At 40.2% G+C, this 15,308-nt stretch overlaps 1 protein-coding gene across 4 annotated transcripts in view; it reads left to right on the forward strand.

Moving 5' to 3' along the window:
• Window positions 1-12,444, forward strand: part of TFDP2 (transcription factor Dp-2) — a 50,316-nt gene extending 37,872 nt beyond the window's left edge. For all 4 annotated transcript variants that reach the window (XM_041475663.1, XM_041475664.1, XM_041475665.1 and 1 more), the window contains 3 exons: window positions 77-243; window positions 3,957-4,062; window positions 4,964-12,444. In XM_041475663.1, the coding sequence (XP_041331597.1) occupies window positions 77-243; window positions 3,957-4,062; window positions 4,964-5,132 (442 nt within the window). In that variant the 3' untranslated portion in view covers window positions 5,133-12,444. The remainder of the gene's footprint in view (window positions 1-76; window positions 244-3,956; window positions 4,063-4,963) is intronic.
• The last annotated feature ends 2,864 nt before the right edge of the window (window positions 12,445-15,308 follow it).

Raw genomic sequence — 15,308 nt, forward strand, 5'->3', positions numbered from 1 at the left:
CCAGAGAAAGAACAGGCAAGAAGAGCTCAGCTGTGCTCTTTTCAGAACCATCTCACTTTTAATTTTTTATATGCAGATTTGAATACCTCTTTAATTTCGATAATACTTTTGAGATTCATGATGACAGCGAGGTGCTGAAGAGAATGGGAATGTCCTTTGGGCTCGAAGCAGGCAAATGCTCAGCTGAGGACCTAAGAACTGCAAAATCACTGGTGCCAAAAGCTTTAGAAGGCTACATCACAGGTAAGTTAAATATTGTTCCTGATCAAATCTATAACCTTACTTAACTGAAGCAAATTTAATTATATTAACTTACATATGTAAATTTCAGGGTTTGTGGGAATTAGTAGGGTTGGTACATGAACCAGTTGTTTTACTGTTAATTTTGGAAGATTTATCTTAGCTGTCCTGTTGACTTAATGCACACTGATTTATAACAGTGTGATGTGTGAGCTGCATTATGAAGAAATTATTTCTTAGATAACTAAGTTGACACCAAGACCAAATTTTCATGTGTTAGTATTAATTTTGTGTAACTGAATGTATGGAAGTGCAAACTGGAAGAAGGCAGCTCTTCCCAAGCTGAGGAAAAGGAAAGAAAAAGAGCATCTTGAACTGGTCGGGTGTAATCCCTCAGAAGCCAGCAGGTGCCACCTGAGAACTAAGCTTCTCTAAATAAAGCAAGTCCAAAGACTTCAGGACAGGTGTCCCAGGCAGAGGCTTTTACCTCCCCTGTTTGAACAGCTCGTGCAAGACTAGAACTCCTTCAAGTCCATCACTGGACTAGAGCTGTCAAAATTTGCTATCACTTCCTATAGTTATTGTCAGTGTATTCTTCTTGCTGCACTGAAGCTTAAACTTAAACCAGCATTTTCTTAAGTTTCTGGAGGGACTTTATCTGTAAAGGAAGTGTTACCCAATTAATGGGGTAGAGAGAGAGAGACTGAAATCAGCAGAAGCTAAGGCATATTGACCTCCTAGAAAAAAAGATTCTGTGTATCTTACATTCTTCTTCTAACACACTTTTCTGTTGCTTGACTGTCATAACTGACAATGTCTAAAACATGACACTTGCCCTAGCTTAAGAGGGCATCCCAAGACCACAATCCTAATTATACATTCGTGCCCATTTCTGCATTTTGACTCAGGTGCTTTCCCATGTGCTCTCCCTGAGATAGTTCCTGGTACTAAACTGCAGGCTTTGTCTGGCAGATGAGTTTGCAACAATTAAACAAGTAGAACTATGTAGCAAAGGGCTCCAAGCAGAATAGCTCAAGTGGAAAGGTGGGAGTGAGGTTGCTGGGTGAGCAGAAATACTTCACTGCCTGGGACAAGCGTAAACTCGTAGAACAGCAGCCAGAGCAACATTTCTCTTTTTTGGGCTGTGCACATCCTACAGGCACTTAACACAAAACCAAAAGTCCCACCTTTGTTATTTGAGTTGTGACTACTAGAAATGAGGCTGCAGATTTTTAAAAATCTGCAGGAAATAATATTTCTGAGGCACTAACAGTTGGGGTAACAACATCTCACCTTATGTATCCCACTAAGGCAGTGAGCAAAGCGGTCTGGTTTAGGACTTGGCTTTTTTCCCTGCATGAAGAAGTGCTCTGCTCTTTACCTGTGTAATTAGCCATGACTAGAAAATGGGCTGGAGATGGAACTAAAGAGCTAAGAGCACCCACTGCCTGAGCGAGTTTGTTCAGATGTCAACAACACTCCCATGCAGCATTTGTACATTAACTGCTAAAGCTATTGCTGAGGGTATTGCTTTAGAGCCCTCTCAAATAACGTATATATTTCTACCAAGAAATCTGTATCTGCTACAAGACATGCCTAGACAATGCCACTACTAGATTGGACTGCACCACCATGGGAAAGTTTTCTCAAACTTCTTTCCCTGGTTTTAAGTGTAGCTATTAGTAATTGATCTACGCTGCCAGAAGAAATGTCTTTTCATTGTAGGCACACTTCTGTTTTGACATTTTTTACCATACTCTTCAACATCTTTCCATCTTTCACAAACTTCTTATCCCTTGCTCCTCAGAGACCAGTGGAAAATTGAAATATATATTATATTATTGAAATATGTATTATATTTGGAAATATAAGGCAAAGAAAATACAAGGCAGGGATATGCTTTTATAAACCACCTTTTTGCCATGCTTCTACTTTGCTCTTCAAAAAGAAAATTAATGAGCTATTATCCAGTTTATAAACCACAAGATTACTAGCAGTGTCTTGTTATTCTTCTGAAATATTAAACATGTACACACAGGTACACTCCTTCAAAATACCAGGGAACGACACTATGGTACAGCTCTATTAGTCTAAATACAATGCAGTCATTCCAAAGGGTTTAGCCTCCTGCACAGACAGGAGGAAGCTGTGAGAACATGTTCTCTGTAACATGAAACCTGCATTTAGGGCAATCTTGATGAAAGACATCGAGCTCCATCCACATTTAACTGTTCTTATCTATTCTGTCCTCACAGATCACCCTAAAACTGCCACTTATCAAGGTTTGCTGTAATGTCCCAGGACTGCTGCCAAGAACCACCCTTGCTAGCCTTGCTTTGTACCATGACATTTCATTACCTTGCTGCAATAGCTTTCCACAGCACAAACCAAAGTAGCCTGTGGATCCATCCCAGTGGATGGTGAGCCAATTTACATGGCTGTGTCAACCTGCTTCAAACAGTCCCTGTGCTAGGCAGCACTGCCAAATCTAGAGGAACCAAAGCTTGACAAGGACACAGAAAGACAAATGAGAATGTGTATGTAACAAACACAGTTATTCCTCTTACCTGCTGTTGCAGAACAATTCTAGATAATTATGAGTAGTACAGTCCCAGTTACTGCCACTGTGCTGTCTAAAACAGTGGATTGGTTAGGCAGAGAATTTAACAGTAAGGACTCTAACTTCTGATTTAATGCATCCAGCTGGAACCACATGCAAGTACCATGGAAAAGAACTAGACAGTCTTGGTAACTTTGTTTTGATGTCAACTTTGTGTCGAGATAGAATTTGGGTAGGTGAATAGAAATTCCTTATCTAAGAAACAAATTAAAAACACACACACCAAAAACAAAAAAAAATCCCACAAATGTAACTGGGTCAATAGACTCGGTTTGGCGATTCTCTTGGCAGAAATGTGCGTAACTGGCAACACCTGACAGGCATAACTTGTTAGGGAATTTGAAAACAAGTACTGTGGGGGTTGTAAGCAGCCTCTTCACATCTCTCAGGGGGCTTTTAACAAAGTACCTAAAGAAATTTGGCATTATTGCCAGACCATTTGAATGGTCTTAACCCTCCCATTTCCTATCCCTAGGGAGGAGAGGGCCTTTTGTCTCATGTGCAGTGTACAACAGGCTCTCTCTTCCATTCTTGGCACCAGCCCTTTGCCATGGTCTGTGCATGTTCACAGCCGCTGCCCAGCTCTGCCTGGGGGAGGGTGGGTGAGGAGGCTGCCCCACAGACAGCCATGAGAGCACCAGGCTGAAACTGCCTTTGGCCACTGGAACACACACAGCAACACACAGGCTGCCTGGGTGGCTTCACTGCACTATCTCAAACCCAAATAAATACCATTCCTTTTGTACCTTCATCAGCTGGGGCAGCCAAGGCACTTGGTGCTGTCTGGGCATTTCACAGGATCAGGCTGTGGCAGTAAGTTTCCATGAAGGACTCCAGAACTCATTTCAGATACCTGTGATGCATACAGCCACCAGCCAGGTGAATCTTCTTCAGAGACAGGGAAAAGTTGAGTGCAAGGCTTAAGTGTACCTACAAACACAGGATACAATTTCATCTTGATTAAACAGGACACATCTACAGTATAAAATTCAAGCTACTGGTACCTTCTAACCTAAATTAAGGGATCCTAACTGCAAAGAGAATGCAAAGTTTAAAAATGTAAGTAACTATCATAAATAGTTATGCTTTTTCCTAGATATGTCTGCAGGATTTTCATGGATAAACCAAGGGTTACTTTCAAGTTCAGCACAAGCAGTTTCCCATTTCGAGGCAGCTGGAGGCACTTATAATGCTAAATCAAGGTAAATAAAATAATTTTTTATTCAAGAATAGTTATATATGCTTGTGGTACTTCAGTAACCCTGCTATTTCATATCATTTGCATGCAGGAATGGAGATATTATCATGGCTGATTTTGATTGTGAAAAAGTCTCTGTCTTGCTTGAAGGAAAATTATATTTGAAAGGTCAAATCAACATGCTTTGAACATTGAACATGCCAACTATTTTGTATCTATGTTTCATAAGAATAGAATCACTTTCAAGCCCCTTTTCCTGATTAACCTTAAATTCCTGCCTGGGCATGGACTACAGATAGATAATTACATGCGGATAAAAGCCTGGTAATTTTTCTGAAGAATGCATAAGAATGTCTGCTCTAAATGCACTGCAATTTAAGCTTTCATGAAAGAAGTTTAGTTCACACAACTTAAGAATTTAAAATTAAAAACCAACAACCAAACAAAAAAACACCATGCGCAAAACCCCAACCTTAAATACATCTAATCAGCCAGACTTTGCTTGGAGGTTACCTGTACCATAAAAAATGGAAATAGAGATTATTATAGGGATTATTATTTTGGAGCAGGCTCCTTCTCACAGCAATTAACAGCTTCATTTTATATTGCAAAATTTCTGTGTAGTAATGAAACTGTGATGGATTTCCTTTTTTTTTTCTTCAGCTTAAGCAATTCTACTAGTTCATGGGAAAAAAAAAAGAAAGGAAGTCACCCAATATTCTTTTTTATGCAACTTCCCAATGTTTCATCAACTCTCCTAACTAATAGCTGTTTACTGTGACACTTTGGGATTTTTCCTTGTTGGTAGCATTTCTTCAACTAAAGGAAAAGCTGAGGCCAAAAAGAAAAGCCTTAAAACCTCATGAGAAACCCTCTAAACTTCACCCTTTCTGTTGTCTTGCTAGTGAGAATCCAGGGTTGTGTTTGGATGCTGAAGTGGCCTTAGCAACTGGGCAGCTGCTTGCCCCTAGCAGTCAGCAGTCCAGCAGTGCAGCGTCCCGGGGGGAGACACCCTGCTCCTTCAACGAGGAAGATGAAGAGGATGAAGATGAGGATTCTTCCTCCCCAGAATGAGGACAGTAGAAAATGGAATATACAAAATGCTGCTCAAATATTCTTAATGGGAGTTCCTGTTTGGATTTTACTGGTTGCTTGCCTTGGTTTGCACTGTGTTTGGTGAACCAAAATGGAAGCTTCAAAACAAGTTTATCCATAGATGAAATTGAAGAATTGTGTAACTGGACACAGAGTGACATGCAGAGACAGAGCAAAGTGGGTTTTATAAACTATAAATGAGGAAAAGAACAAAGTCCCTGGAGATTTGGCAAAGTAAACCTTAAGATCATCTTTTCCGTTTTGGGACTCAAGGCTTTGTCTTCCCCTTGTCTTTTTCAGATGGAGAAGAAAACAGTTCAGTCAGTAAAAGCCAATTCTTGTGTTGTCTTTTGGCTGTGCTACCTTCAGAAAAAGGGGGAGAGAGCACACACAAATGTGCTAAAATCATTATTTAAAACTATCTTGTATGAAAGTGGTTATAGGGAAAAGGGGCTGTTAAAATGTTTGCTTTTTTCTGTTCAACTTGCTGTATAGAGGATTCTTAAAGTAATATAAATTGCAAGTGATTAAATGAATCTTGAAATAGTTTATATCCATTTTAGATACTCTAAAAGTAACAAGAAACATTAGTATAAAAGGTTCATATGTTCATTTATATTGCAGGTCTAATTTATTATAAGTGATTATTCTTAGCCATTATTAAAACAGTCAGGAAAAAAACCAGTATTCTCTGCACCAGCTTTTTTCAAGGAAATTAAGTTAAAAAATTGTATTTCTAGATTACAGCGTATTTAGTGTAGCTTCTCCTTTACTGTTCTAACTTTATATAATCCCTTTGATGTTAGAGCATGTCTTGTTTTTTTTAAAAAAGGCCTCCCACCATGTTAAGGATCTCAGGCAGTGTGTTTTCGAGGCAGTCTTTTCAAATTTGGGGTGGGCAGGTCACATAACTTTTAAAGTCATTGGCTGAGGTTCTTAGGAAAAAAAAATTCAACAATACATCATTTCATGTTTTGCATTCTGGTCAGCTTGGATTCTGACAGGCTTTCTTACAGTAACTTCAGTTGCACTCACCTTGATGCACCTTTGGAAGTTGTATCAAACCATGTAAAATGATCTGTGGCTCAAGTTACCCAACACATATCCCATGTGAACTGTTAGACTTGCAGCAGGAGGCTGTGTTTTCCATAGCTAACATCTCATCCAATCATAAAGACCTTTAAAAAAACCCAAAACCTTGAATATCAATGCAAAATACACTGTAAATGTGCTCTTCCCATGGTGTTCCAATGCCCAGGACTTTGCCTAGCCTCTAAGTTAACTATTTTTCATGAGGTAAATCTTTCCAGTTTTCCCACTGTGTGTAGGGGCTTGCCCCGTGTCTCAGCTGTCTGCGGCTGTCCTGGCTGTTCCTGCACTGGGGGATGAGGCAGCTTGTGCTGCTGCTCACCTGAGCAATGGCAGCAGCTCCCCCTGATGCTGGCAGCGTCACTCTCACAGCCTGGCCTGTGTCCACATCATCTTCTACAGCCAAACCTGCACTCACTCAGGCCAGCAAGATCCAAAAGCACCGAGCCTGAGCTACAAAGAGAAAATGAGGCTCCAGCTCAAGAGCTGCCTGGCCGTGTGCAGGAGTTAGCCCAGGGCTGGCTGCTCACAGGACAGGTCAAACTGGGACACGTAGACAAGCACCACCTGTATGTTGATTACAAACTGAAGCATGCAGAGAGAAACTTCTCACAGTTAGTTCAAACTCCTGCAGGTGAGGAGTACCTGAGGGCAGCACCAGTATGTAGGTATGACTCTTGACTGAGCTATCTGTTTTACAGACATGAATAACAAATGCACAAACTAAAATGCCTGCTGTGGTATTTGCCCTTGGGGCAAGACTGTTCAGACCATTCTGTGCTGCTCATGGCTCACAGGCAACAGCAGACTGAGGGCTTTACAACCCCTCACTTCCACCGAATCTGTAACACTACCTCCATACCAGAAAAGCTTTACAGATACAAAAAAATACTCTTGCTGAGAGAGTCAGTGCATTGAGCCAAGCGGCTCACTTTTGAAAGGGGAGGAGAAGGGAAAAGGTACTTCACACATATTACTATGGAATTGTCAGCTTCATGATTGACATTTCATTTAAACAGACTATCACTTTCATTCTTAAAAAACCCATTGTTTTTTTAAAACTGCCCTATCAGTAAGCTTTCATTGGAAGGGACAGATCAAAGGTAACTTATATATGCATGAGCCTAAGGAATTCTCTAAGAGGGAAATATCTTCCAAAGTAGTTATACCTGCCACTCCCCAACAATACATTAGGGACACATTTAACTTTTACACACACTCCCCACTCAAGATTGGTGTAAAAAGAAAAAACAGCAAAACACTAAACAGTTCCTAAAGAGCAGCACTTTGAACTATAAGAACCTGGCAAAAAAAGGCTTCCAGCCCAGAAATGGAATGTATTTTATTAGCAGTCAGTGGGCTTTCTGCTTTACAGGGGGAAGATCTCCAGTGACACCTTTCCTCCATTGATGTCTGTGCCCTTCAAAGCTGCAGCCTGCATAGCTGCTTGCTTTCTGGCAAACATCAAACTATCAAATTTAAAAATAAAACATAAAAAATATGGGTGCACATAACATTTATTTGACAGGTGAACCAAGCCTTCAAAAGTTATTTTTCCTGGACCAGTTGAATACAAAGGACAAAACAAGTTAGAACATTTAGAAGAGACTTCAAAAGTAAATTCTTTCCTTGGGCTTTTTTGTGCCAAGTAGCAGTTGAGGATGAAGCTCAATTGAAGTACTGCAGTCTTGTGGCCACACTAAAGCCTGAGAACTAGGAAAATTTGGGACTTGATCCAGCCACAGTCACCTGTGTATGATCTCAGGCAAACTTTTCAATCATTCCAGGTGATCTTAGCTGCCATATTTAAAAAAGACACAAAAACCACAAAACAAAACAGGCAAATGCAGCTGCTGCAATTGTGACTAACAAGGGGGTTCAGAATATTAACAAACCACAGAGCTCTCACTGAGCTCATGGCAGTGCTTCTGCTCAGCTGCTTCAACACTCAGGCCCTCCCTCCTGCTGAGAGCCAGCAAACATTTTCCACAATAAAATGGTCACAACCAAGACTGGTTTTCCCATTTTCTACTCAGTTCCATCATCATCTCCTATCTCATGCAATACCCCTGACATTCATTGACAGAATTCAAGCAGCAACTGGTACTAGATAATACCTCATATAAGAAAAAGTTAACACATTTTCATGCAAATTTAAGTGATGTTTCTGTGTCTTGGAACACTCTCTCTTGGTTACACATTCAGGAGGCACTTGACGACAAGCAATATAATGCTGTATGTAAATGCCTTTATAGCTATAGTGCACTAAACAACTTTATTTCTGGACTAACTTTGTGGTGCTTGAAAAATATAAATTTGATTTAGAGTAACTTGTCAGCTCCACTATCTACATGAAAAACTACAAGCGGGAGACAGCATTTTTCTATTATGTGGAAATAGAACATAATGTTTGTGGATTTTGGTATTTAAAATTGTATTATAGTGCACCAGTCTTCTCATTTCCACACTGGAATTAATGGCAATTAATCCACTTAATCTCAGAAAGTGTGTGTATCTAGCAAATAAGTTCAACTGAAGGTATGACTTAAACTAACACCATAAACCCAGTAAAAGCCCTCCTGTAGGTGTTTCCATTTTGGTTAAGGGGTTTTAATTTTTAAACTTGCAAATACCCCTAAATCCTTTTGAGTAGCCAGAAATTGCTGAAGATACAGAATTCCCACAGAAGGGCTTCTGCTGATCAACTATGTCAGCCTGAAGTAACACTAGGTAAAAAGGCCTAATAACCAAATTTTAATCCTTTTGTTTTTTTAAAGAAAAATGAGGCCTTCAAGTTCATCTTCATACATGAAATGATGCTTGAATTTAGAATTCCACAGTTAAGGTTTAAAATTTCAAGTGCTCTTTCTTTGACCAAATCCACCATTTTAATTCAAGAGTATGGCTGAAACTTAACCACATTTGAACTCTGGGGAAAACTCCTTTTTGTAGTTAACTGGCCCTTTTCAGCTGAAAATAATCTAGGCAGTTGATTGTAAAGACTTTCCTTTTAGTGAGTTAAAGATGTTTGGGGTTTGGATTCATTTAAAATCAAAGCCAGTACCACAGGGTATGGTGTAGAGAAAACAAACCAAAACAAGCTATCTTCTGCCTGACCCACCTCATTTATATCTTTTCATTCCAGGAATCTCTCAGGAACATCATTATAGTAAATAACCAGATGTAATGAGCTGGGGAAAAACTATGTGTGCTTTTTTAATTTGTGATTTAAAAAATTCTAGTAATAGCCATACTTTGAGGTGACATCCTTCTGCTGCATTTGGGTCACTCTGAGGCTGAAGGTGTCTCAGGTGCCTCTTGCAGCATTAGTGATGAACAGGGGAGGGAGAAGCCAAGGACCTGTTTATGGAGGTTTGTTGTTTAAAATGTGCCACTTCTTGATTTCTAGCCTCTGACTGCAAGCAATGCACCAATGAATCATTTGTGATGTAGACATCACACACCTACCATGGCACATTAAAAGCTCTAAATACTTAATTTTCTGCTGGCAGGTGTTCACACAACCCAATCCTGACAACCTAACACTTCATGAAACTCATTCCTTAGACTTAACAAAGTTCCCAAATCAGATTATCTCTTTCCTGTTTAACTGTTAGAATTTTTTCTGGTATTTTTAAGAGGCTGTGAGTAACTCTTCTCTCCCCAATCCAGGTATATTGCCAAAAACTACCCATAACCAATGTTACTCCCATTTGTTCATTCCATCTGCAGAGGATTATTGTCCTTGCAAGTCACTGCCAAGCTGCATGTGCAAGAGCCCCCCCAGCTCCTTCAGTCTGAGTGCCTGAGGGGGCATCTATGGATCATGTACATGGATCCATGTACAGTCACTGTCCACCTTTAATACAACTACCTTGTCTGCCCACCCAGAGATCAGACAAAACCAAAATGTTTTCTTTTCTGCTTCCATATTTTTGACAGTACCAAAGAATCCAACATTTAGGATATCCATCTAAGCTGCAGGACACCAAAATTCCTTGCTCAAAATTGGTCAGAAGTAACATCTGAGATCTAACTATCCAAATCCCAAGGGAAAGCCTCATACTTAGGACCAATATGGAGTAAATACTTTTGCATTTATCTAAGAAGAAAAGCAGTCTGAATCAGGTCAGTATCTGCAACAGAGCCATGATAATTCCAAGCAGATACAGAAACCTCCCAGCAGCCCAAACTTGCATCTCTTCTTAGTCTTCTGTATTGGCTAGAAAAGTGCAATCACTTAAATCTGATGTCTCTAAATGCCATTCTTAAGTACTCAACATTCTCCAGGCATAAGTACTTTAAATATATGGACAGCATGGGATAGCAGGATACAGCAATGTCAAATTTAAACCCAGTTGTAGATGCAAATCAAACTTATCTATGCAGAAACTTTCCAAGACAAATTGAGTCTTCACTGATGAGTTGGTTTTTGCCCGTTCTCCTCTCCAGACTGAGTGAAACACTTGTCCCTCACACTGCCTGGTTCCTGTGCTGCCCGCCCACATGAGCCAGGCAGCCAGAGAGGGAAGAACATCACATATCCACAGCCCTTCCTGCTGACATTTCCAGGTCACATACAACTATTCTGAATGGCCACAAAAGTTAAAATTATCAGAAAAGGTTAAGTCCACAAAACCAGTCTCCAGGCTTTCTGATGGGTTTGTTAAATTGCTATTATATCTTCAACAATTAGTAGATTTGGTCGTACTAATGCAGGGATTAAGTGGATCTCCCAGAATTTCCCCAGGAAAATACCAGCTGAATCACAACCCATCAAACAAGTCTCTAAAACATTCCCTTGTCCTAAAGGCCATGCTGTATACATGAGAAATACATCAAAGCATATGCAAATGTTATGACACTGTATCTCACAAGCACCTACTATAAAAAAAGGAATCCTACTTAGAACAAATCTGTAAGAAGTAGGATGCGAGCCTGTCCTCATTCCTCAGGCCCTGACTGCAAACCATGCCCTGGGACCAAGGCACAAGCTTTGTGTTTGCATATCCTACTCAGCATCAGGAGAAACTGGCCAGCAAGCACAGGCAGAGTTTTGAACCAGGACTTGTTTGCTGGCACCTGGGGGATGATCTGGCAGTGGATGAGTCCTTGGCAAGGAGGACTGATGCTGAATTCTGAATGCTGGTGTGCCATCAGCCCATGTTCTGAAGGTGCTACAACATGCAGCAAGGGGTAGAAAAAGCAGGTCTGGCCCTCCTCCCCCCCTTACAGTAGCACTTTTTAATATCCACTATATTCTACATGGAAGTAGTTGTACAGACACTTCCTTTTTATATTTAAAATGCAGAAACCACTTGAAAGTCAATTAACTTTTAAACTTTTTTTTTTTTAAGAACAAGGCCAGTCATGGACAAAGCTATTTAATGACCTCCAATGCTGAACTCAAAGCAGGGTTTTGTAAACATGGTGGGTGGGAAGAGACAAATCCAATTACAAGCATGCTAATTATATGGGATTTGAAGTTTTAATCATTTTTTTAATCTACTCATCTTACTCTCCCAAGATGTGTATTGGCACAAAGGGTCACACAAACACTTTGGTGGAAATTTTTCTCCCTTGTGCTAAACTCTTGTATCTTCAGGAAAGCCCAAGTTTCCCATTCATCTTCATTTGCTGCATTTTTTGAATTCTCCACACATTTCTTTCTTTCCAAATACCTATAAATTATAAACTAAAGTTTTATTTTTGCAGAAAATCTGCTATTAAGCTGTGCTGATTTTTTGTCCTGAACAAATAGTGTTAATTTCCACTACCACATTGTACGTGGCTAGGAGTAGTGTAAAAAGAATGTGGTAGTATTTTATGTGCTTTAAACACTGACAAAGATATAAAGAAAAGTGCACATACAAAGTTTTACTTTCCTAATAGGAACACTGGCATTAGCAAATAGTATATTTGAACCAATAGGAAATATTACTTTGTAGTAAACACTTTGTAAATAAATACTTGTTATTTTTTTAATGGAAATTTTATAGAAGCTTTTTTCTGTATTCTCAATTGATCCCATGTTTACTGAAAATGCTGCAAGTGGGAATTGTACATTGTAAATGGGGGTGGTGAGCAGACAGTCTGGCTGAGGTGAAAGCTGTGTATGCTTTGGAGAAGAACAACCAGTTTTCTGTGAACTGAAATGTAAACCTTAACTGTAGAAGAACTGAATAAAAGAATTTCAAGGCAACAGGACCGAGCTTGTCTTTGAGAAGAACACTGCAGAGAAAAGGTTGCTCAAGGCTAACACTGCCAGCCGGTGCACCTCGTTAGGAAAACAAGGAACTGCCCTGCTTTACATGGGAAATACTGCATCCTTTGGTTACTGGAAACACCACAGTCTAGCAACTGCATCCTCCTTGGCTGCTCATGCAGAGCAACCTCCGATGCCATTATCCAGGGAGAGATGCTGGACTTCGGAAATGGTTACATTTTGAAAACTTACAAAATGTTTAGGGATATTGTTGTCCCTATCCATTCAAGACACACACCTAATCTATAGCTAAGAGAAGGCCCAGAAACAGGGTGTGTTCCCCCAGTTTCATGCTAGATCTATCCTGCTGAACACCCTTCAAACACCTGTAGACTCTGAACGTATATCCTCCCAAACACCATCCTCCTATTTTGGTAGCAAGAATCCAAATTAGATACAGTCCCTCTTCATCTTCTGTGTTGGTTTTCCAACTCTGCCAAATATGAAAACATCAAGTAATGTCACAGTGCTTGCTTTTTTCCACGTGCACAGAAAACCCATGACTCACTATTTTTAATCTCAAACCAGCTAAAAGTAAAGGTTAAAGACAATAGCAGAAAACTTGCAAAACTGTAAGTTCATTCTTGTGCAATAAATAGAAAATCTACCACAAACTCCTTTCATTTAAAATGCAGTGGCATATTTGGGAAAGCATTTTTGCTAACAGATTTGGCAAATAACCACCTAAAAACTCTTGCAATGTCTTTTTTATGAGCAAGAAAACACAACTGCAGAAATGAGAGGATGAGACGGTGTTGTGGTGCACCAGTCGGTACAATCTTTATACCAGCAATAAAGATATTCAGGGCTTATTTATGCTTCTTAAAAAAAAAAAAAAGTCTAAAAATCCTTACCTTCTTTTGTGTCAGTGCTCCACAAGTTGCTATCAGAATGACTCTAAAACATTAAGCTGATGGTGAACCCGGTTGGAATAAATACTCTCCTCTAAAGAATTCTTAGTTCTTTGTGCTAAGCTGGGGATCTCCTCCCCAAGAACCCAACAAAGCAACTGAGGAGATGTGAAAGCATAAAAGCCCATTTCATCTTTTCTAAGAAGTACTCAGCATGGAGCTCCAAGAAGTCTGCAAATAGTGCTCTCTGAAATTACAAATACTTTTGGTTAGAGTTTCCCTGACTGTCCAACCAGACACCATCATATAAACTAGTTTATGTTTTTCTTCACCTAAGTAAATCTGTATGCTTTCTAAAAAGAGGAATCAAGCAATGGTAACTGCTGCAGGATTAAGGTGCTCTGTGCTAATAATGGAAACAACAACAAATATTGTCCTTGGTTAAAAATAACAGTATTTAAAACTGTATCTTGTTGAATTCCACACATTCTGTTAGAAAGCAAAAATATCTGGCAACATTCAGGAAAACCAGAGAACCCCCAAATATGTGTAGGTTTATTATTCATTAAACTCTGTCTCAACCCCAAGTGTAGGATAGGAGATAAATGTGAACAATACTTCATTGTCCGAGCGCCGTGTCACGAGTGCTGCCCTGAGCCGTGTGATCCGTGTAGGTTGCTCCTGAAGAGGCTCAGCTGTGCCGCAGTGCCCGTCCTTCGCCTGCCGCGGGAGGGACCCGTCTGCTCTGGGGGTCCCACACCACGCTGAATTCCAGTTCTGGTCCTGACTGGAAATCAGTCAAAAGGCTGAAAAACCTCATGTCACTGGGACTTCTTGCTGAACCGCAGTTCAGGGGTAACAAAACAGAAGAAACTGTTCCTATATATTTCACAGAAGTTGCCAGCTGTCACAAAGGTTAAATCAAGTCCCAAATTGCTGAAGGCACTGCTGCCCACTGGTTCTTACAGCTGCCCCCGGACACCCCATTGCAGGCTCGGTTTTGTAACATTTCAGGAATCTCTCACTGGCCACTCAACTCACAGACCCATTAAAAAACTGAAAACCACTGTCCCAGGCAAAGCGGCACAGGAAGTGATAGAAAAGCCTACAACAATGAGATGACATCAAAAGGAAGAAATAAGCAAACAGAAGGCATTGTGTTCTTCCAGCATAAGGCGGCAAACAGAGCTACAAAAAGGCAAAATTGTCTAAATACCTTTCTTGCACAATACTTTAAACCACACAGCCAATACTCTCCCTTGGTTCCAATGACCTGTGCTAACTCAAGTTTTCATCATCCTGACGTTAAAATCCAGATTATGCAGCAGTGACAATATTACAGACAAATATTACATTCCATTAATCTGCTGCCATTAACTGAATATTCTTTTTCAAATATTAAATAACAAAAGTTACATCTAATGCCGTATTATGTAAAGAGCAGCAAACTGCATTTTTACAGCAGCTGCGGGCATAAGCAAGAGCGTTATTTTTAATAAATAAGTACCACGAGGACATACGTGTCTTGGCACATTTAGAAGTTAAAAAACGTTTCAAATGAGTAAACCCCAGGAAAATGTCCTAGCATTGACCTGTGTATAATTTAAATCTCCGGCTCTGCAGAGTGAAATTAAAACAGCAAGCAGAGCCCTCAGTAACAGGACCGGGCTGAGTGCACGGAGAACAGCAAGCTCCGGCAAGGCAGGCAGGGTGTGAGCGCACCGCAGGCAGCCCGCGGTGACTGCCCACACCGCTCCCTGGTAAAGGTGAGAGTTATTTTTTAAGGGGGGTAAAAAAGAAAGCCATGGAGTTTCCACAACTGCCAGCATGCTTCAAGACCACACCTTAGTTAAGCATCAGAAAAAGAGGTCTTTGCATGTTCATGTGTTTTGTTAAGAGGCAGTCCTTGTGCTTTAAATCTGCTGTTTTGGAATGACAGCTTTCAACCAC

Source organism: Pyrgilauda ruficollis, unplaced genomic scaffold, assembly GCF_017590135.1.
Source record: "Pyrgilauda ruficollis isolate IOZ18807 unplaced genomic scaffold, ASM1759013v1 scaffold36, whole genome shotgun sequence".
Taxonomy (NCBI): domain Eukaryota; kingdom Metazoa; phylum Chordata; class Aves; order Passeriformes; family Passeridae; genus Pyrgilauda; species Pyrgilauda ruficollis.